The sequence below is a fragment of the Etheostoma spectabile genome, chromosome 10, assembly GCF_008692095.1.
Source record: "Etheostoma spectabile isolate EspeVRDwgs_2016 chromosome 10, UIUC_Espe_1.0, whole genome shotgun sequence".
Taxonomy (NCBI): Eukaryota; Metazoa; Chordata; class Actinopteri; order Perciformes; family Percidae; genus Etheostoma; species Etheostoma spectabile.
In genome coordinates, this window is record NC_045742.1 from 20610720 (window position 1) to 20631469 (window position 20750).

The 20750-nt window shown below is 40.9% G+C and overlaps 2 protein-coding genes across 11 annotated transcripts; one reads left to right on the forward strand and one right to left on the reverse strand.

Moving 5' to 3' along the window:
• Window positions 1–883: 883 nt before the first annotated feature.
• On the forward strand, window positions 884–16735 carry znf185 (zinc finger protein 185 with LIM domain). 9 transcript variants are annotated; one of them, XM_032528726.1, is made up of 35 exons: window positions 884–1061; window positions 1991–2053; window positions 2383–2500; window positions 2592–2699; window positions 2804–2830; window positions 2971–3027; window positions 3106–3156; window positions 3251–3322; window positions 3409–3489; window positions 4346–4408; window positions 4560–4682; window positions 4771–5124; window positions 5905–6258; window positions 6725–7078; window positions 7519–7872; window positions 8318–8383; window positions 8973–9050; window positions 9262–9342; window positions 9683–9736; window positions 9871–9924; window positions 10153–10212; window positions 10767–10817; window positions 10925–10969; window positions 11199–11246; window positions 11871–11936; window positions 12334–12405; window positions 12533–12595; window positions 12872–12985; window positions 13254–13301; window positions 13600–13635; window positions 14357–14431; window positions 14538–14612; window positions 14721–14786; window positions 15087–15192; window positions 16175–16735. In XM_032528726.1, exons 2-35 carry the CDS (start codon window positions 2044–2046, stop codon window positions 16274–16276), a joined length of 3486 nt encoding a protein of 1161 aa, XP_032384617.1. In that variant the 5' UTR covers window positions 884–1061; window positions 1991–2043; the 3' UTR covers window positions 16277–16735. The 9 variants fall into 9 exon arrangements, with proteins under 9 accessions (XP_032384617.1, XP_032384618.1, XP_032384619.1 ...); XM_032528727.1 differs by having other exon boundaries at window positions 8976–9050; XM_032528728.1 differs by lacking the exon at window positions 9683–9736.
• On the reverse strand, window positions 16513–20617 carry pofut4 (protein O-fucosyltransferase 4). 2 transcript variants are annotated; one of them, XR_004333991.1, is made up of 6 exons: window positions 20427–20617; window positions 19787–20125; window positions 19271–19651; window positions 17916–18538; window positions 17501–17748; window positions 16513–17470 (listed from the first exon to the last, which is right to left on the reverse strand). XR_004333991.1 is itself a non-coding variant. In XM_032528737.1 (5 exons), the coding sequence occupies exons 1-5, from the start codon at window positions 20427–20429 to the stop codon at window positions 17598–17600; spliced, it is 1497 nt and encodes a 498-aa protein (XP_032384628.1). In that variant the 5' UTR covers window positions 20430–20617; the 3' UTR covers window positions 16513–17597. The 2 variants fall into 2 exon arrangements, 1 of the variants encoding a protein (XP_032384628.1); XM_032528737.1 differs by having other exon boundaries at window positions 16513–17748.
• Window positions 20618–20750: the final 133 nt, after the last annotated feature.

Consider the following 20750-nt stretch of genomic DNA (forward strand, 5'->3'; position numbering starts at 1 on the left):
CCTCCCCCTCTCTCTGAAATGTTGCGAAATCAATTCACACCCTGATTCCGATTTGAAAAGACTTTGTAAATGCATGCACAGCAGGCATGAGATTGCTCTTTGTACTAGAAACAATGGTCGGCTGACCTCCATGGCGTGTTTTCAAAGAGTGCATACTTTGGCCAGTCGCACAGAACGTGCTTTTTGTTGCAATTTGTTGAAGAGAATGTTGGACAATTGCCTGAGCATAGACTTTTTATTCTTAGTTTAACTTATACAAACACAGACACAGTCACTCACGTTGAGCAAACATTTAGTTTGTAATAGGTTTTGGCTGCCTTTATACCTAGCATATGTACTGCTAAAGGTGAAACTAAGTCATCATTGACTTAAACCACACTCTGTGTAATACATTTGATCTTCAAGGTGGGGGTTTCACTTGTCTATGTACAAAAACAAATGAAAGTACTTTCTTCCAAATATAAAGTTAGAATTCCAAATGAGATTGGCTTTTATGTTATTTTTTTAATGATGGGTGGGCCACTGTTTCTGTTTGTTATCTCAGTTCAGTTGAGTGTTCTTGATTTCATTTTAATGATGCGAGTGCATCCTGAGTTTTCCTATCCAGTGAGCATGAGAGGAGCGCTCCCACAGGAGGTGTTGCTGCGATATGCTTCCTTAAGGTTTGCCGTGCTGTGCACCTTGTCGTCGCCCTCTTCCCATTTCCTTACTTGGTTCTCACCTGCTGTACGACAGGTATGTGCTTGCCAACTCCCATGAATACAGCACAGGTGTAGAAAACAGAAATGAGTTCTTCTTAGTAACCGCTATTACTCACACACACACATATATACACACACACATACACACAAAGAGATAAGCACATACTGCTCCACCCCACATCAACCTTCCTTGACTGGCTGGGCTTGTTAGTGCTCACGCCCATACCTGTTCACTAGCACAGGGAATAAGACACCTGTCAGAGAAATACTTTTCCTCTGCTCATACTCAGGGACACACTGATCACAAACTCTCAATTAAACGGTGTGGACTTTTCTCTGCTGGATAAAAAGTAAACGCAGGTAGGTACTCTGGCTTCCATGTGTATTATTCACAACATAATTTAAAGTATCAGGGTAGATTCTGTATTTAGAGCTTCAGTAATCAGCAGCTGTAAGAACAGAAACATAAACATAATCAATCATGTGACATAAACTGTTTGTTGAAAGCGTTATCTGATGATTGTCAGTGTTTGCCCTCTCATTTTTCTGGGTGTTTCCCTGTCATGATTGCTTGTCAGTAGAGTTATTTGTCCTGCTCGCTGCTTGCCTTAAATGCTATTGCTCTTCATCAATCATTTATCCTGTGTGGACAGTTGTGCTCAACCAAGGATAAATATACTATGTGATCCCTTGATGTATTTGTTCTGTCACCAATATTGAGGCCAATATCCTCAAGGGATATTGTGGCGACAGGCTTTAGAAGGAGTGAACTCATAGCCCCAGGAGTTTTACTTTATATTTGCATCCTGAATTTTGCATTCAGTTTAGTCTTATTCAGATTAGGGAACTTTGTATTTGCCTTTTCTTCTTCACTTTCCAGGGGAGGTGAGTTTCCCTTCTGAGCAGATCAGTTTTGACTGTAAATAACTGTGGGGTCAACTCATTTAAAAATGTGTGAAAGGAAGCAGTATTTACCCAATCACAGAAATCATTCTGTGTGAGTATATTTTGTATCCAAACACAAAAGACCATATATGTGTATTTGTGTGTGTGTGTCCATGCATATTTAGGCAACAGTTTGGAAAAGTGGTAGGACAGGAACATCTACATGCCTAAATGATAAGACTGAGGAATGCTTTACGGTGCACATGTTCTTCAATGAGAGGGAACATAGCATGAGAAGGACAATTTTTAAACTATACTGTCTTAATAAATTGAGATTTACTTCAAATTGTACAATTTTGTTTAACAGAGTCTCTGTCTCGATGTGGTTCCAACATATTTTTCAGGTGGCCTGTCAAGATAACAGAACAAAGACGAGAGAGAAACATCTAGAACAAGCATGTCAAAAGGTGAGTAGGATGACTGATGTGATCTGAATGTGAGACACCGTGTTTCCTTAAATAAAAGCAGAGGGCATCCAAGGGCGTGTCTCTGCGCCAGACTGATGACTCTATAAATTCTGATGACTCTGTAAATTCTGATCTTCTGTCATTTCCTCAATTTTAATTCAAAATACAAGTTGGTGGTTGATTATGTGGTGTGTGTCGGCCCAAAGGGAACTGAATATCATGCATGCTATCAAACAGACAGGATTAAGATTTATGATGCAGCCTACCCAGTGTGTATGATATCTCAGAAGGTGTGTTGTTAATGTGACATGCACATGTTTGTGTCTCAGAGGAGGGAAAAGCATCTGTGTTCCGTACCACCAAAGTGAGGACCAGGCTGAGGGATGACAGCAGCTGGCTGCAGCAGCGCCAAGATGCTCAGGCTGAAACCGAGGAAGAGAAACCATGGTAAGCCACATGTTTGAATAGGGTTCTCTCCATATTATCCATTGCTCAGTCACTTGAATAGACCCAACCAAGTTCCTGTGAACCCATGCAGGTTAGCAGAAGTAAGGGCCAGGCGTTTGAATGGAGACATTGTTGACACCAGTCCAGTGTCGTCACCAACAACATCCACTCCGCCACCCACCAAGACTGATGGTGAAAGGTACACAACACAGCTTTCCTACGTCACGGAGTTATCTATTGATTATTTGGAAACTTCCTACAAAACGTGATTGTGCTGATAATGGCTCTCTGTTTTAAATTTAGAGCATCCTCACCAGGGTTCCTGATCAGGTGAGACTTGCACATTTAGGTATCCAATTTGAAACTAGAGACCTAAATCAAAAGTAGATGAAGGGATATCTGAGCACTGAAAATGACTTTTTGTAACTGAAAAAAAAGAATGACCGTACTCAAGCTTTTTTTTTTTCCAGAGGTGTTTTCACTAAACTAGACAAGCCTGCTTCACCTGTAACAACTAACGGCGTTAGGTAAGAGCTTCTCTTACTTGAAAAGCAGATATAGTGTGACTTGACATTCCCATATTCATTTGATGTTTTTTTTTGCAGTGCTACGACGACACAATTCACCCATAAACCTTCAGAGAGCTACAAGAAAATGTGAGCATGCACACACATCAGATTCCCAATTGGCCGCCGGCAGCGGAATGAGAATGTGTTTTCATGAGTGTGTGTTCGCGCTTCTCTTCCTTAGAGCCCCGTACACTGTGAGGGCCACTCCAGAGAACCAGGAGGATAAGCTTAGCAACGAGGAGCTGGAAAAACGGTAAGAATCTCCTCATGCAAAAGAACACCATCCTATTTGAACTCGCATTACAGATTACATTAACATCATAACAACTCATTTCGTAGGACGGAGGCAGCCGGCAATGTACTGAAGCAATCTGCTGTCAGGCAACGATCTTATGTGCTCTCTGCTGCTAAGAAATTTGAGTACGTATGTCTTATGTCACTCTCTTAATGCTAATCATAACACTCAACCTGTATCTTGAATTCTTAAATCTATAGTGCAGAGCCCGTTTAAAACGCGCCTGTTTGGAAACACTCATCCAAATGACTACAAATTTGACACTGCACTTCCTTGGGTCCTTCAAGGACATTGTTGCGTCACATAGTCACGGCTACTTACAGTCAGAAACAGCGGTAAAAATATAGTCTGGTTCACGGGAAAAAAAACACCAAGAGCAGACTTTACCATAAGGCAAGGTAGGCAACTGCCTGGGGCCCCGAGATAAAAGGGCCCCGAACAGGTATGCATTTGTTATGAAGTTAGATTTAAAAAATATAAAATAGCATTTGTTACTATTTAAGCCTAAGTTTCCTCTTAAAGAAAGGCTCTGAGTGAATTGAAGTTGGATTTTTATTTTAAAGGGTAGAAATGGAAGAAGTGAAGCCAGCATTATGTGCTGCTGTTGTCTCTATGGTAGTTAATAAAAGTGTGTTGGCTGTCTTGGGTCATCTTGGTTGACATTACGAAGCCACGGTGATTTTGTTTGCACACATTAGCTCACAGGGCTATCTTGGCTCAGTTTACTTTATTACATTCCTTACTTTGATTCGGCTTACATCCGTACAACCGCATGCTGCGTGTGACGTCTCTTGTGCACGTGGGTCAGACATCCGGACTGAATCCCAACCTACTCACAGAGACTTTTGCCTTTTTTTAGTAGATAGATAAAAGAAGTGAGTTACCTAACACATTGAGAAATTGGGCTTTTGAGCCACATGTGATTGTAAATGTTGAGCATTTAGGGAGGTATTTATGAACCTATGTGCTGAAAAACCTCAGGTCTCAAGAAACGACGTCTGACACCTCATTGGTCAACAGCAGTCCATCATTTGTGGCTAAAAGGTAAATGTTCCCTCTCAAATCCCTCTAAAACAAAAGAAAAACCTGTGAGTCCAATCAAAGACTCTGTCTGTCTACTTCTGTGTGTTTGTACTCCCAACTGAACACATGCACTCATGTATGTGTGCACGTGTGCTTGGCTACAAATGTGCAGGGTGGAGATTTCTGATGAAGGTGAGAGCGCTGCTACTCCAGCACCTGCCAGCACCACACCCCCCTCCCCTGTTGTCCCCGTCACATCTGCTGCCTCCGCACCTGAGCCCAAAGCACAGAAAATGTAAGTCCTGTGCCATGTTTCCAGCACTACAAGGGCTTTCTGTTCCTTTCATTAATTTCATTTCCTTAATTTCCTGTGTGGTTTACAGAGTCGACACCAGCGTTAAGACAGCTGTTGATGCCCCTATTAATAAGCCGGTGGCACCAAAGGTGGAGAACGCCGCCCCAGAGCCTGTGAAGAAAGACCCCCCTCCAGTGTCTGTTGCAGTGAAAGACCCAGTTGAAAGCCTGAAGCCAAAACCCAAGGATTCATACGTCTCTGGACTGGTTAACACACCTCTGGTCAAACTCACCTCAGCATCACCAACCCCAATATCACCCACTCCAGCATCCCCTGCCCCGGCCTCAACCGTCCCACCTCCACCTGCCCCAGTGCCTGCTGTAACAGGGGTCTCAGTGAAGGCTGAACCAGAAATAGCACCACAACTGTCTCCAAAGCCACGGTCAGTTTTCCACTAACCAAAATCAGTGCTGCCACATATTGTCACATATTATCAGTGGTGGAAAGTAAATAAGTGCATTACATTTTAGGTACTTGTACCGAGTATTACTATTACATGCTATTTTCTACTTATACTCCACTACATTTTTGTCATATTTCACAGCTTTAAATACTAATAACATTACATACAAACATCAACTTTATATAATCTTTTACTTAAGTAAAGGATTTGAATACTTCCTCTACGGCATAATGTTAACATCAGTAGATTGTATCTCTTAACACTGATAAACAAGCTCAAACATAATGTCTGCCCAGATATTATTTTTTTTATAGATTAAATGAATGTTATAATTCTTAAGCAAAGTTTTAAATGTGCCTTCATGTGGTTAAATTTGCTTTTGTGTTTGCTCTCATTCTTTTTTTAATACATGTGATTGAGTATTACTATTTTATGCTAGTTTATACTTATACTCCACTACATTTTTAGGGTAAAATAGTGTTACTTTTTTCTCCACTACATATTCAGTATTCCACAGCTTTATTTATTAGTTACATACAAACATCAATTTTATATAATCTTTTACTTATTATATAAAGTATTATCTTTTACTTAAGTAAAGGACTTGAAAACTTCCTCAACCACCTAGTGTTGACATCAGTAGATCATATCTCTAACACTGTGACAACACACAGAACATGTTAGTCCTGTGCCAATGTTTCCAGCAAAACAAGTGCATTTGGTTCCTTAAAATTCATTAATTTCTTGTGTGGTTTACAGAATCAACACCAGCATTAAGACAGCTGTTGATGCCACTATTAATAAGCCGGTGGCACCAAAGGTGGAGAACGCCGCCCCAGAGCCTGTGAAGAAAGACCCCCCTCCAGTGTCTGTTGCAGTGAAAGACCCAGTTGAAAGCCTGAAGCCAAAACCCAAGGATTCAGACGTCTCTGGACTGGTTAACACACCTCTGGTCAAACTCACCTCAGCATCACCAACCCCAATATCACCCACTCCAGTATCCCCTGCCCCGGCCTCAACCGTCCCACCTCCACCTGCCCCAGTGCCTGCTGTAACAGGGATCTCAGTGAAGGCTGAACCAGAAATAACACCACAACTGTCTCCAAAGCCACGGTCAGTTTTCCACTAACCAAAATCAGTGCTGCCACATATTGTCACATTATATCAGTGGTGGAAAGTAAATAAGCACATTACATTTTAGGTACTTGTACCAAGTATTACTATTTATGCTAGTTTATACTTATACTCCACTACATGTTTAGGGTAAAATAGTGTTATTTTTTTCTCCATTACATATACAGTATTCCACAGCTTTATTTATTAGTCACATACAAACATCAATTTTTTATAATCTTTTACTTATTGTATAAAATATAATCTTTTACTTATTATATAAAATATAATCTTTTACTTAAGTAAAGGACCTAAAAACTTCCTCAACCACCTAGTGTTGACATCAGTAGATCATATCTCTAACACTGTGACAACACACAGAACATGTTAGTCCTGTGCCAATGTTTCCAGCAAAACAAGTGCATTTGGTTCCTTAAAATTCATTAATTTCCTGTGTGGTTTACAGAGTCGACACCAGCGTTAAGACAGCTGTTGATGCCCCTATTAATCAGCCGGTGGCACCAAAGGTGGAGAACAACGCCCCAGAGCCTGTGAAGAAAGCCCCCCCTCCAGTGTCTGTTGTAGTGAAAGACCCAGTTGAAAGCCTGAAGCCAAAACCCAAGGATTCAGACGTCTCTGGACTGGTTAACACACCTCTGGTTAAACTCACCTCAGCATCACCAACCCCAATATCACCCACTCCAGCATCCCCTGCCCCGGCCTCAACCGTCCCACCTCCACCTGCCCCAGTGCCTGCTGTAACAGGGATCTCAGTGAAGGCTGAACCAGAAATAGCACCACAACTGTCTCCAAAGCCACGGTCAGTTTTCCACTAACCAAAATCAGTGCTGCCACATATTGTCACATATTGTCAGTGGTGGAAAGTAAATAAGAACATTACATTTTAGGTACTTGTACCAAGTATTACTATTTATGCTAGTTTATACTTATACTTCACTACATTTTTAGAGGAAAATTGTGTTATTTTTTTCTCTATTACGTATACAGTATTCCACAGCTTTATTTATTAGTTACATACAAACATTCATTTTATATAATCTTTTAATTATTATATAGAGTATTATCTTTTACTTAAGTGAAGGACCTAAAAACTTCCTCAACCACCTAGTGTTGACATCAGTAGATCATATCTCTAACACTGTGACAACACACAGAACATGTTAGTCCTGTGCCAATGTTTCCAGCAAAACAAGTTCATTTGGTTCCTCAAAATTAATTAATTTCTTGTGTGGTTTACAGAGTCGACACCAGCGTTAAGACGGCTGTTGATACCACTATTAATAAGCCGGTGGCACCAAAGGTGGAGAACGCCGCCCCAGAGCCTGTGAAGAAAGACCCCCCTCCAGTGTCTGTTGTAGTGAAAGACCCAGTTGAAAGCCTGAAGCCAAAACCCAAGGATTCAGACGTCTCTGGACTGGTTAACACACCTCTGGTTAAACTCACCTCAGCATCACCAACCCCAATATCACCCACTCCAGCATCCCCTGCCCCGGCCTCAACCGTCCCACCTCCACCTGCCCCAGTGCCTGCTGTAACAGGGATCTCAGTGAAGGCTGAACCAGAAATAGCACCACAACTGTCTCCAAAGCCACGGTCAGTTTTCCACTAACCAAAATCAGTGCTGCCACATATTGTCACATTATGTCAGTGGTGGAAAGTAAATAAGCACATTACATTTTAGGTACTTGTACCAAGTATTACTATTATATGCTAGTTTAAACTAAAACATAAACATATTTGACATATTTCACCGCTTTAAATACTAATAACATTAGATACTTTTACTTAAGTAAAGGATGTGAATACTTCCTCTACGGCATAATGTTAACATTAGTAGATTATATCTCTTAACACTGAGACATTTCAGTGCCCAGATATTATTTTTTATAGACTAAATGAATATCATAATTCTTAAGCAAAGTTTTAAATGTGCCTGCATGTGGTTAAATTTGCTAATATGTTTGCTCTCATTCTTTTTTTAATACATGTGATTGAAAAGCTGCTTTGTAATTGTCATGTGTTTATTCTGTTTTCACAGCTCCAATGTTGACACGCTCACCACCTTGTCCGATACTCTCATTTCTTTTGGCACAAGTTCAACCAGGTACTGGAAATGAAAGATAAAAGCAGCAGAAACCTAATGAATAAGAAAAAAAAGATAAACAAAGATTATCATGTTTGTGCCTCCAGCATCAACAACCATCCGATAATATGAATGTATTTCCTCTGCCACTGTGTTTGCTTCAAAGTAATCATAAAATAACCCACATCTCCTAAAACTACTTCACACAAGAGGGTGTCCCAACTTAGACTTGATTAAAATGGAGTTCTTCAAAATGTAAAATAGAGATGTGTGTACGCGCCAAAGCAGGTGCACTCATATTTGTTTTCCGTTCACTGCCTGCAGTGTTAAAAAGGAGCCAGCTCCGGAACTCAGCAACTGTAAAGCAATGACAGATGATCTCCTGGCTTTTGCTGATGGCTTTGTTAAAAATATATTGTTGCTTTTTTTTTGCAATTACCCACTTTAAATTATCTGAATGTTACCCACAAGGTGGCAATGTTGGACTTTAAATGATTCCCTCTTCTCTACTCCACCTCAACTAGCCTGTTCTTGCTCTGAAATCTCCTCCAAATCCTAAATCTTCCTTTGTTCATCACCTTCTCCTCTTCCTCTTATCCTTCTGCCTCAGCAGTCCAGAGAAGTCAGCCGTGCCTGTCCCCCCCAGCCCAGGACGCTGGAGTCAGGATCTGCTTGGTGGACTAGACAGGTATAAGTAGAGAGCTCTTTCCCACCCAATGCCCATATACAGACGTTATGCAAATAATTATCCTTTCATCAGTAGAAAATCAATAGCTCCATTGTCAGTAGCAAGCAGAGGCATTATCTTAACTTACCTTGCCAGAGTTCGATCTACAGTTTCAAAGGAGCTTGTGCACAAACTCTGCTCTGTGTTTGACTTTTGTGTTTGATGTCTTTAGTAAGTCAACCCCAGCAAAGACCAGCAGCAGCCTGGATCTCCTGGCTAATGACGTCATTCCAATCAAAACAGAGGCCCGCAGGTGAGAAAGAGACAGCCTTGTGATGGCCCTCTGCTTCCCATCCCTCCTTCCCTGTGTACCATTAATTCTCCCACGCAGATGAAGGGGCCAACAGCCCCAGCTCCCTGAAGTGTATGATTTTTAATAAACCCCATCCGCTTTAAGTTTGATCTCAAATCAGGGCTCCTCTACTTCCAGCATTCTATTTTAACCCCATGCACCGTGTTACAAAGTCGCAGATTCCGGAAGCGACTGAGTTATACTTTGAAAGAGAAAGCCACTTCTTATCTGCAGCGCGACTGGAAATAGAAGGGAATGTGCTGTACTGATTAGTATTGCGGCTTTGTTTTGTCTCCGCCAGCCTCAGCATGCAGCGAATGGAGAAACAGAGAGAGACAGTCAAAGAAACACAAAGGTAGAAAGAGATGACAGGCTGTTCTTAAACAATTACCTATCTATGGAGAGCTGTTCATGCTAAGAAATGCATTCTATCCAGATATGCCTTGTAATGATTTATACTAACTCTGCCTGTGTCTCTCTGCCCGCCAGCTCCACAGAGACAGTCACTGTAACCACTAAAACTGTGATCATTACTGACAAAAGGTATGAGAACACATACACAGAAAAAAAGTCTGTTCTGTACTATATTCAGATGGTTTTCATGCTCGTTAAATAGTTCAGTGGGTTTCAGTCTTTTCTAATGGACTGGCATTGTAAATAGTGTATGAGAAGAAGCACACTTACCTTTACTTGCCCCCTTTTCCCATCCCATCCCATCATGCCATTCATCGTACATAACCCTCCTTACTTTTATGTCTTGCCTCCAAACAGCAAAGTAGACACCACAGATCCATGGAGTTCACATGTGACGACCACAGTCACTGAATCAAGGTAGTGTATTTACTGCCATGTCACATATGAACTGGTGCTTTAAAATGGCTGTGTTAAAAGTTTCTGCAATATGCATGTAAATGTGTTTTAATTAAGAAATAGTTTGCTCCACCGACACTGAGTGAAAAGAAAAAAATAATTTGTTCCAAAAATAGGATTCAATTGTAAAATTTATTTTCACTCCAGTTAAATAGGCAAATAAAGTTTAATGCGGTTGATAAAATTAATTGTTTAGAAAGAATGTCTTGTTAGTAAAATATGTGATTTCATTACATCTGTTTAGTTTTTAATAATTGGTATAGAAGAAAATTTTAGGTGAAGTACACCTGAAATACACAGATTCTGCCATTCAGCAGCAGAATAGTGTTTGAATTTGTCAAAGACATCCAGAGTCTGATTGTGACTGAGTTTGGCCCCGTTTCTTCTGTGTTTCTGTTTACCATTCAAACTGCATTAAATCTTTCCATTATGAGTCAATGTGATCAGAATTCCTCCGACACAAGATGGGCCATGCTGACAATTGAGAGTGAAATCAGTGTGAAATTGTTTTTCAGCTCGGCTGATCCGTTTGATCCATATCCGATAGGGACCACATCCTCTAACAGGTAATCATATTGGTTTGGAGCTGTGACTGTTTCCCAGCCAGTCAGATAGCATCTCGACATCCATAATGCAGCAGTTTCTGATTATGAGCCACTTTTCTCTATTGCAGTGCCTCTGACCTGCTCAAGCCTCTTGCTGATATTTCCATCAACAGGTACTAAAATGATAATGAAAAATTCCCTTTTTTCTATACTGTAACTTCTATTTGTTGCATAGATACTATCATGTTACTACATTATATCACAGTGACTACAACTGCTTTGCTTTGTCGGTTATTGCAATACTTATTATCCATTCATAATCAGCAGCTATCACACACACTAAGCACTGTGGCTACACCTTATTGATACACTGTTTATTTTTTTTTATTGTTATTTCTTCAGTGTGTCACCTACTTATATAAAGAACAAAGATCCAAGTCCAAAAACCAAGTAAGTTGCATTCATTCAACACCTTCTCTGTGATCAACTATCAAAAGAAAGGGAAGTGGGGCTGCACCTAACACTTAGTTATTTATCAATTAACTTGTTCATTGTTTTTTGATTAATAGATCTATCATTTAGTCTAAGGGCCAAACAGACTTCTTCTAATTGCTTATTCTGTCTGACTAACAGTCCAAAACCAAAATGTATTCATGATGATATAAAGCAGAAAAGTATTAAATTAGAGAAGCTGGAACCAAGAAATGTTTGGTATTTTTGCTTAATAAATGACTTATTATTAAAGATTTCATTCCATCAGCCAAATTGCTGATTAATTATCGATTAATCTTAAACTAAGATTTTAACTACTAAGTCAAATTTTCCTAATATGGAGTGTGACAGTGACATGTTCCCTGTGTGTACCTGTAGATGTGTTAAAGTATGTTTTGGGCATATTTTGCCTGCAGAGAGTTGACATAATGAGTAGAGCAGTGGGCAGTATCATGTAACAAAGGTCTCCAGCTGGTCTCTGGGGACATCGTGTTTCATAGTCAGTCAGTGCTTTTAAACCCCAAGGGGTTTTTGAAATTCAAATGTTTTCATCCCGTTTTTTTGTCTGTGCGTGTTTGACAGTATTAGCAGTAATGCGTTGGAATCCCTTGCAGACAACGTCATCCCTATCAGCACTGACTCCACAAGGTATTAACCTGATTTTGTGCATAATTGTGTTATGTATGAGTGAGACATGCAGAAAGACCGTGGACCTGCAGGAATGATTCTCTTAAAGTGCACACATTACAGTCTGATATGCTTGAGCTGTCATAAAGTTCTGCCATGAAGTATACATCCACACACACATACACACTCATACTCATTCTCTCTCTCTCTCTCTCTCTCGCCATTGATGGGTAGGACTAGTACATTATTTAAACAATCAAATAACAATACTGATTGAAAGAAAAAAACTGCTCATGATGACTTAATAACTAATCTTTTTACCAAAAGTGTGTCATATTATTTGACATCAAACTTTGCCAGTTCCTCCTACAGCAGCCCTTCTTTTTACTCCAGGTAATAGCACTCTCTTTCTTTCCAGGCCCAGCTCTCAGCGGTCATGGGCACGCACATGGGAAACCAGCACACCTCAGCAGGAAAACCTAGAAGACAGGTGATGACACACTTTGATTTACTCTTACACTTCCGCACAATGCGGCCCACTATGTTTCATTAATCCACATGCACCCATCCATGTACATCATGTGCTAAAAAGCCTTTCAATGTATGTCCACTCTCAGTGAAGAAGATGTACCTGGCGGCCAAACTGTAGATCAAGAGACGATAATCACGTTTGAGAGAAAGTAAGTCATCCTTTTATTAAAAGCTCCTTTTATTCCAATAACCTCCTTCCCTTCCACTCCGGTGAAGTTACTCAGCTTTTGCTGCATCTATTCACTGAGCCAGAAAACATTGTGCACTGGTGCTGATGAAAATAGGTCAGCTATTTGTTACTACTTTTTCTCACAAGTAAACAGATCCCCTTCAAGCCTTTTTTTTTGTTTTCTTCTGTTTTTAATAATATAAAGAGTGTGAAATTGTCATCCTCTCATGGGCTCATGTCTTTGTTTGTGCTCAAGGTCCAAGGAGAATGACTCCCCTTGGGACAGGTGGACATCACCCACTGTCTACACTGTCACTACCATTAGAGGAGAGGAAGATGAAGAGGATGGGGAGGAGGAGCCGGAGGAAAGGTATCTTTACTGTGGCTGGGCTCATTAAATGAATATTAAACCACTTTATTTTTCACAATTTCAGCAGGATGTCATTATAGCATCTTAAAATACAGTGCCTGTCAACCATTTAATTGAAAGCAAGCTTCAAATACAAGTTGAAACTTCCTCCCGGCTTAGCCAGAGAATAATCAACTCTTTCTAAACTTGTTATTTTACTTTATTACTGTCACTTCTTCACCTGTACTGCCAGACTTTTTATAATGCAGTAATGTCCTCTGCTTTGTAGCCCCGAGGATACGCAGTCAGAGACAGTCACAACCATCACCACTATCAGGTTTGAAATTCTTTAAAACTCACCTCTTATGATCAAAAACTGGGGAGATCAGAAGGAATTCTGAGAGCGTGAGAGATGTGTTGGTGATGTTTACCATGACAATGCATGGGGAGGAGGGCTCAGAATGAGGCAATGCTGCTTGGCAATAGCAACAGACCACACCTGGGCAATAAATCCCGACCCCTCTGGAGCTGGGAGATGTCAGAAACGAGGCAGAATTCTTGCTCACTGAATAGAGTTCAGTTTATGGACTGCTACAACCTGCACTAAAAGTCTAATAGTTTTCTTTACTTTCCAGGGAGATACACAGTAATCCACAGCCCGCTATGGATCGGTAAGTTTATGATCTTAATGTCAGTTACAGCATAATGCAAGAATATTTTCTCCAGAGTGTTATTTTCTACTATTTGGTCTGTTCATTTCCTTACTTTTGTGAAGACACTCTCCTTTAACTGGAGCTTTTTGTCTTTTGATGTGGTACTGCATAGAAATCTATGAGGGGAAAATGGTTTAATGTCTTGCAATTGAATCAAATTAAATTTAAAATCAGACACAAACCTTCTCATAATTAGGTAATCTAGGCTTGTTTTACACTTTCACCGGCCGTTATGGCTGTTGTCTGTGTTTGTAACACAGACGTCTTAGTTAGAGGATGAGAAATTTAGGCCAAAGCTTGTGGGAATGTCACTTAATACTGCGGTCTGGATCTAAAGTTACCTGCAACTACTGCACAATGCCTGCTTAGACAGACTCCTGTCTTAATTATATTACTGAAGTTAAATGTGAAAAGATCTACTCTCCCATTGTCTTTCAATTTGTCCTCATTTCTTCCCTCAAATTATCAGACTCCAGATGTCAGATTAATGATGTGTATTAAGAGATGTCCTTTCGTCAAATCACAGCCCGTTAAACAGCATGCCATTAACAACTGATGGCAGAAAATGATTACCTCCTGAGTTACATTTAACAGATGTAGAGTCCTTCTGTATAAGCTGTCACACTGCTGTCGTCAGTGAGCAAAAGATGAGGCTAACGCTGCTGCACTCTGTCTCCAGTTATGAAACCTATTCCAGGACCGTGATAGAAGAAGAAGACCGGCGTGTCCAAACACCAGAACCCGAGGCCAAAAAGTGAGTGATTTTTCTTTTTACAAACTAGACATTTAAATGACAGTGACGGCTAATATTTAAACTATGCATATTAACTCACTTTTTCCTTCACCTGCCTCTTCTATAGGGGGTTTGTGTACGTGAAGGAATATGTCAATGCGACAGAGCTGTCCTTGTATAATGCCAGAGACGCCATCGATGGGTAGGACTAATACATTATTTATACAATCGAATAAGAAAAAAACTGCTGAATAAACCTGCCACCACTGCTCTTATGATGACTCAATAACTGCTCTTTTTCCCCCCATAGTGTGTCAGATTATCAGACATCAAGCTTTGCCAGTTCCTCCTACAGCAGCCCTTCCTTTTACTCCAGGTAATAGCACAATTCCCTAAACCTGTTTTAAACCAGCTATAAGCCGAAGCCCTTTCTCCCCCTGCCTTGTTATTTCCAGTTCTCACGAAACTAGGTATGTGTAAGCAGTAGGGCAGAAACTCCACCAAGCCTGCTCATTAGGAGGCTAAGCAGGGACATCAAAGGATTATTTAAACTTACTAAATTCCCTTGGACAGGACAGAAAGGGTCGCGTTAATAAACCAGACAGAGCTGCAGTTGCATGAGAGCTGTTGGAGTCGGGGGCCACACTAACATGTCTCAATGGCTGTGTCTCCCCAGTGGCCCGCTGTCATCCGCCTGTACCTTCTGCGGAAAGCCAGTGGACGGGGATGCCAAGATCACCATCGAGCACCTCAATATCAACTGCCACCCCACCTGCTTCAAGGTAGTTCATCTATCTGCTCAGATACATTTCAGTTAAAGATTTTTTTTAAAAAGACGGTATTTATTGGACCATAAAAAGTCTGTGAAAGGACTAACCTGGAGCAATTGAGCCTTGTTTGTTCACCTTACAAGACATTTTCTTGACATTTTGGTGAATGTGCTTATTCACTTTTTTGTAGAGTTAGATCAGAAGATTGATACCACTCTCATGTCTGTACAGTAAATGTGATGTTACAGCCTGCAGCGAGTTATAGCTAAGCTCAGCGTAAATACTGAAAATGTCCATTGTTCAATAATCAGCCTACCAGCTCTAATGCTTAATAAGAGCTTTAATATAACATGTTATATCTTAATTGATTCATTTGTACATTTATATTTGTTGCTCCAGGAAGTCCCGGCTAAGAAATACTCTGGCACATAACTCCCCGTGAAACCACACCTTGTCATTTTTATATATATATATTTTTTTACAGATTAAACAAAAAGGATGTAACATGTTAATTAGTGAGTTTTAGAAATGCTAGTAGGCAGATTTGTTTTTTTAACCTATGGCCAGAGCCAAAAGCTTTATCCCCATTTCCTGTTTTTATGCCGAGCTACGCTAATGAGCTGCTGGCTGTAGCTTCATATGTGACAGACAGACATGAAAGTAGTATCTATCTTCTTATCTAACTCTTGGCAACACAACCAATAAGTGCATTTCCTAAATTGTCAATCTACTCCTTTAATATTTTTAACTTTCTCCCTTATTAGTTTTTTCTACAAGTCTTTAAATACAACTAATTTAATTTAGCTATTACATATTGCCAGTATTTGAATCAAAGGTCTCAGCCAGTTAACTGTGTTGTCAAAACAGTTTAGTATACTGTGTATGATGGGGCAGTACATTAGTATGAGAGAATTTCAAAGATAAAAACACAGCTCTTCACTGTATCTTCTCATAATTACAGTTTTCTTATAATTACATTCTCTCAATTTTTCAGTGTGGTTTGTGTAGTAAGCCAATGGGAGACCTTCTCGACAGTATGTTCCTACATGGTGGGAAAGTCCACTGCGAGTCCTGCTACAGCAAAGCCTTGGACTGATTATCGAAGCTCTTCAGCGGCCTCTTATCCTCAGCTCCTTCCCTTCATGTTCATTTGCATATAAATTGAGAACTGACAAAGTTTGGACTGTGTTTGGTTGGAACTCAAGAATGATGTGGATTAGGGTGATCAAAAAGACAGTTATAGTGAGCAATATGGCTACTTAATGTTGATTCTTACATTAGGTTAAATTTCTATGTTATACAAGCTTGTGTTGTTGTTTTTTCCTGGTGGTGAAAGCTGTATCTGCCTCAGTAAACTATGAAGGATATGTCTGTACAACATGATGTGCCACATTAACTATGAACAGACTAATACTGGCAAGTGGGGTGTTATATTTTAGTAACAGCAGTTATGCAAGAAAATAGTTTATTACAAAATGTTTACTTATTTTGCTCATGATACAAAATAGTGTGTTCACATGTATGATGCTTTGTTAAAAAAATAAAAAGACTTATAAAATCCTGGTATAAATATGTTAAGCAAAGCGCTGTGCCAGCAAACACAACACTGTCAGTCTCAAGCAGCAACAAGTTTTAGAAAAGCATGTATTAAAAAATGATTGCACATAAACATAATTTTAGTATCATGTAACTGAAAAGTTAGGGCAATATTATAAAGTATCAGCCACAGAAAAGCGTTGAATGAGCTCCGGAGAACTGCTTTGCAAATGCAGTGGTGAGTTCCCACAGAGGATTTGTGCTGAACTTTTTGTCTTTATCCACTTCTTGGTGAAGTAATATTTTTTCTTGCATAGTCACCTTAAATGTTGTGTACAGAAATGTGACTTTAGCTAATAATGACCATCAGCTACCTGCTGAGTAACTGGAAAGACGCTAATGCACTTCACTGGCTGCTTTCTTGATAGTCTTCACACACAGTTAGGCGGAGCTCCCTTGGCCGTGCGCCGGTCCGATGACAAGTTGCCTCCCATGAGAATGTGCCTCAGTGGAACAACTGCACCGCATGCTGTTAACAATGCAAGGTGGAGTAAGGGCAATGATGGCACCTCGGTTATAGTAAAACAACGACTTAAAAATGTTAGCATATAGCACTCTGAAACATTATTTTCCCATTACTGAACTTAAATAGGTTTTAAAAGAAAACAGGGATAAAGGACCAAAATATGTCAGCTAAATTCATTATCAAAATCTGTTATGGTATAACTAAACTGCTCATAAGGGTAAAGGAGATTTGGCTCCAGTGCAAAAATATTAGTCATTTCTGCTTCATTCCCTCATTTAAACAGAGGGGATGCATAATATGGGACACCTCTGTAATCCTGGATGCGCTCCATCCTCTGTTTGTTTCAAGGCCTGTGTCAGTGTTTTCCTCTGGCTCTGCTCACAGCAATGTTTTGGATGTGCTTCCACAGCAGCGAAGGGTCTGACTCGTTATGTCTTATCAGAGACTCCAGCCCCTCTGCTTGGTCCAGGCTCTGCCAGTAATCCTGGGGCCATATTTGCAACCATCTGCGGACAGACATACAAACAGATTAGGCTCATCACAGAGGAAATTTTAATTAGACCATTAATATAGACTGATGTCTCTCCCCTTCGGGACATTGTTATTCGCATTAAAGTGCAGAAAGTAGAAGGATTTCACACCTGGCACAGTGAATAATTTGAGACAAACTCACCCATCATCTGCAGGTAAATCTTGGACTTGTCCATACCCCGGGCTGGGCAGGGGACACCCCATGTGAGAGTTGTCGGCCATTTTAGGCTGAGGAGGTTGGTTCTTCTTAGGGGCCTTCCTATAAGCTCGTTCTGCTGCCAGTCGTGCATTCTCCTGGTCACACACATAACATTCATATCCATTGAGGTAGTTGGGTTTACTCATGTCATTAACCCCCCACTCGCGGGCCTCCAGAGCCTCCAACAAACGAGTGTTAGTAATGCGGCTGGGGTTCTTGAAATCTAAATATTTTGCATATTCATCATCATTCTCATCAAGACGTTTGAGGAATTCAGCGAGAGCTTTGGGTGAGGGGAAGTTATTTATGATGATTGCAGAGTGGTCGTTGGGCATCCAGTCTGCCACCACAGAGGAGCCTCGATAGACCGGCACACAGCCCTGATGGAGAGGCCGCCACAGCTTCTCGGTCATGTAATCTGGACACAGGCCGTTCTCCAGTGCCAGGTGAAACTTGTAGCGTGCGACAAAATTCATAAAGCCCGCCTCTTCGCCAGTAGCTGTGGCCGTGTCCTCCAGATGTTCAGGTAGAGGTTTGTTATTCAAGCATTTTCCATAGGAGTCCACCTACAGACAGAAAATTATGAGTGAGAAAGGAGAGAGATGGGGGCATACTCAGGAAACATTGGTTATTAAAGTGACACTGGAACACTTCTAATGGTCTACATCTTTCATAAATCCCTGATTAGACATTCTGAATGGAATTTTAACATTTCATAACCTGATGGAGATTCAAAAACATCCCACTCAGGGCTATATTTACAAAGCATTCACAGAAGTCTCACTGCAGTTGAATGCTTGAGGATTAATGATTTTGACCTACTGACCTGTGTGCACAAAGTATGTGCAGGAAGGAACACTCTAAGCAAAAGATTTTCAGAGCACATAATCCAGTTAATGTTTATTGTAAAGAATGGCTGTGTGGTAGGGTTCATAATCAAGGAGACTATTGACAATGGTATTTAACACCAAGCAGAAAAGTGTCCTGACATTTATGCAGAACAGGAAAAGGGCAAAACAAGACAATTACAAAAAGAGACCAAATGTCAAAGGAAAGGGGCAAAATAAATAATACATCAACAAATCACACTACAGTATTTTACAGTATTTTAAAAATAAAGGAATAACTGGTACCTTAGACCAATGAGATGAACATAAGGATAGTGCCTTGGGATGTAGCATCTCATTTTTAAGGGTATATAGGAGTCCCGATAAACCAGGTACTAAACTGAAAACAGCCACACTCATCTATCATGCATATTTGTAAAAATGAACCCTGAAAAACAGTTAGATCTGTACCTGAATATACTTTATGAGCTCCTGGACATATCTGTTTCTGTCTGACGGTACATCGCAGTGAGACTGCATGTAGAGCACAGGAGCCAGGCCCTCCCTCCTCAGCCGGTTCTTCTCCTCCAGGGACACGACCACAGGTTTCAGCAAGTAATCCAGAGAGGGCAGCCACTGCAGGGTCAGAGGATAGTCCGACTCCCTGCGAAATGTGGCAGTGTAGTTGAACAGCCTGATTCCCGGTCCATGGGAGAGGACGTAGTTATTCATGGGTGACTCTTCGTGGAACAATGCCCAGGTCTGGTGGCGGAGACGAGGGAGCGGCGCCTCATATGCACGAAAGTCTGTTCCATAAAAGATGATGGATGCTGTCCTTTTGTACAGCTGGACCTTGAAGATCAAACTCAAGATAACTGGCAGAACAACTTTAGATGATGATTATTATTAATTTGAGCATGCATCGTCTCTCTGTCTAAGCCAGTGAGTTTCAGTAGAAGGCTGTGTGAGGATACATATCTCTGGTACCTTGCGGTTGCTTGTGACCAGGCAGGAGGATGTGGCACAGTCAATGCGTTCGGTGTCACCAGGGAAATGTGGGAACAGTCCTCCACTCCACCAGAGAAGAATGGGCAGCTCCTTGTTGCTGCGGCGATCATGGTTGCCAGGTCCTCTGTATGAACTGATGGAGGCAAACTCCATCTCTGACAGAGCACTCTGGGGCTGGAAGGCTCCTCGGTCCACCCCATCCAAGGCCTCCATGGGGAGTTGATCATCTGGAAAAGAGGCAAAGGAGACCCAGACCCAGCACAGGACCCCAAACAGCCCCAGACACACACATGGAACCAGCCTGCCCCTACCCGCCATCTGCAAGGTTGAAAAGAAAAAAGACATTTCAGAGACTTGGATTACTCTGATGAAAGTAGGTCACAATTCAAAATGACAAATCGATTAACTTTCTCATCTGTTTAATGCAGGCCGGATTCCTAAGTCTCGCATATAAACTCACGCTCTGTTGTGGTGCTCAAACCCAAGTAAAAGTGTTGTGGATGCAGTTATTTCTCCTCGCATCTACCTTCGTTAACAAACACTAGCACTAGACCTTAACGTTTTAATCATACGTGTCAGTGGTTTCAGAACATGCGCCAATATCGGAACCGTTTCCTACCATTGCCACTGCAGCAAACGCATCAAGGCGCTTTTATGGATTCTTCAAACCAAAAATATACAGCTTTTCTCCTTATAAACTGGTTTTGAGGATTGGCGATGACAAAGCACAGTCTGCTGAAATCCCACAGACATCAACACAGAATAACATCAGCCGGATTCTTCTTCTACGTTTCTGCTTTTCTTCTTTCTTTGGGTTGCAAACTAACCAAAAAATGCACATCGCCACCTACAGCTCCGGAGGGTATATCACTCTATCAACCCTCGTGTTGTCCTCAGGTTAAATTGACCCGTTTTCCTATATCAATGTTCCTTTTAACTACCC

Coding starts and splice junctions, on each gene's coding strand:
- znf185 (XM_032528726.1), top strand. Junction 6,259..6,724: donor CAACTGTCTCCAAAGCCACG/GTCAGTTTTCCA, acceptor TGTGGTTTACAG/AGTCGACACCAGCGTTAAGA. Junction 10,970..11,198: donor GCTGATATTTCCATCAACAG/GTACTAAAATGA, acceptor TTATTTCTTCAG/TGTGTCACCTACTTATATAA.
- pofut4 (XM_032528737.1), bottom strand. Junction 19,652..19,786: donor TGGTCACAAGCAACCGCAAG/GTACCAGAGATA, acceptor TTGATCTTCAAG/GTCCAGCTGTACAAAAGGAC. Junction 18,539..19,270: donor AGCTCATAAAGTATATTCAG/GTACAGATCTAA, acceptor TTCTGTCTGTAG/GTGGACTCCTATGGAAAATG.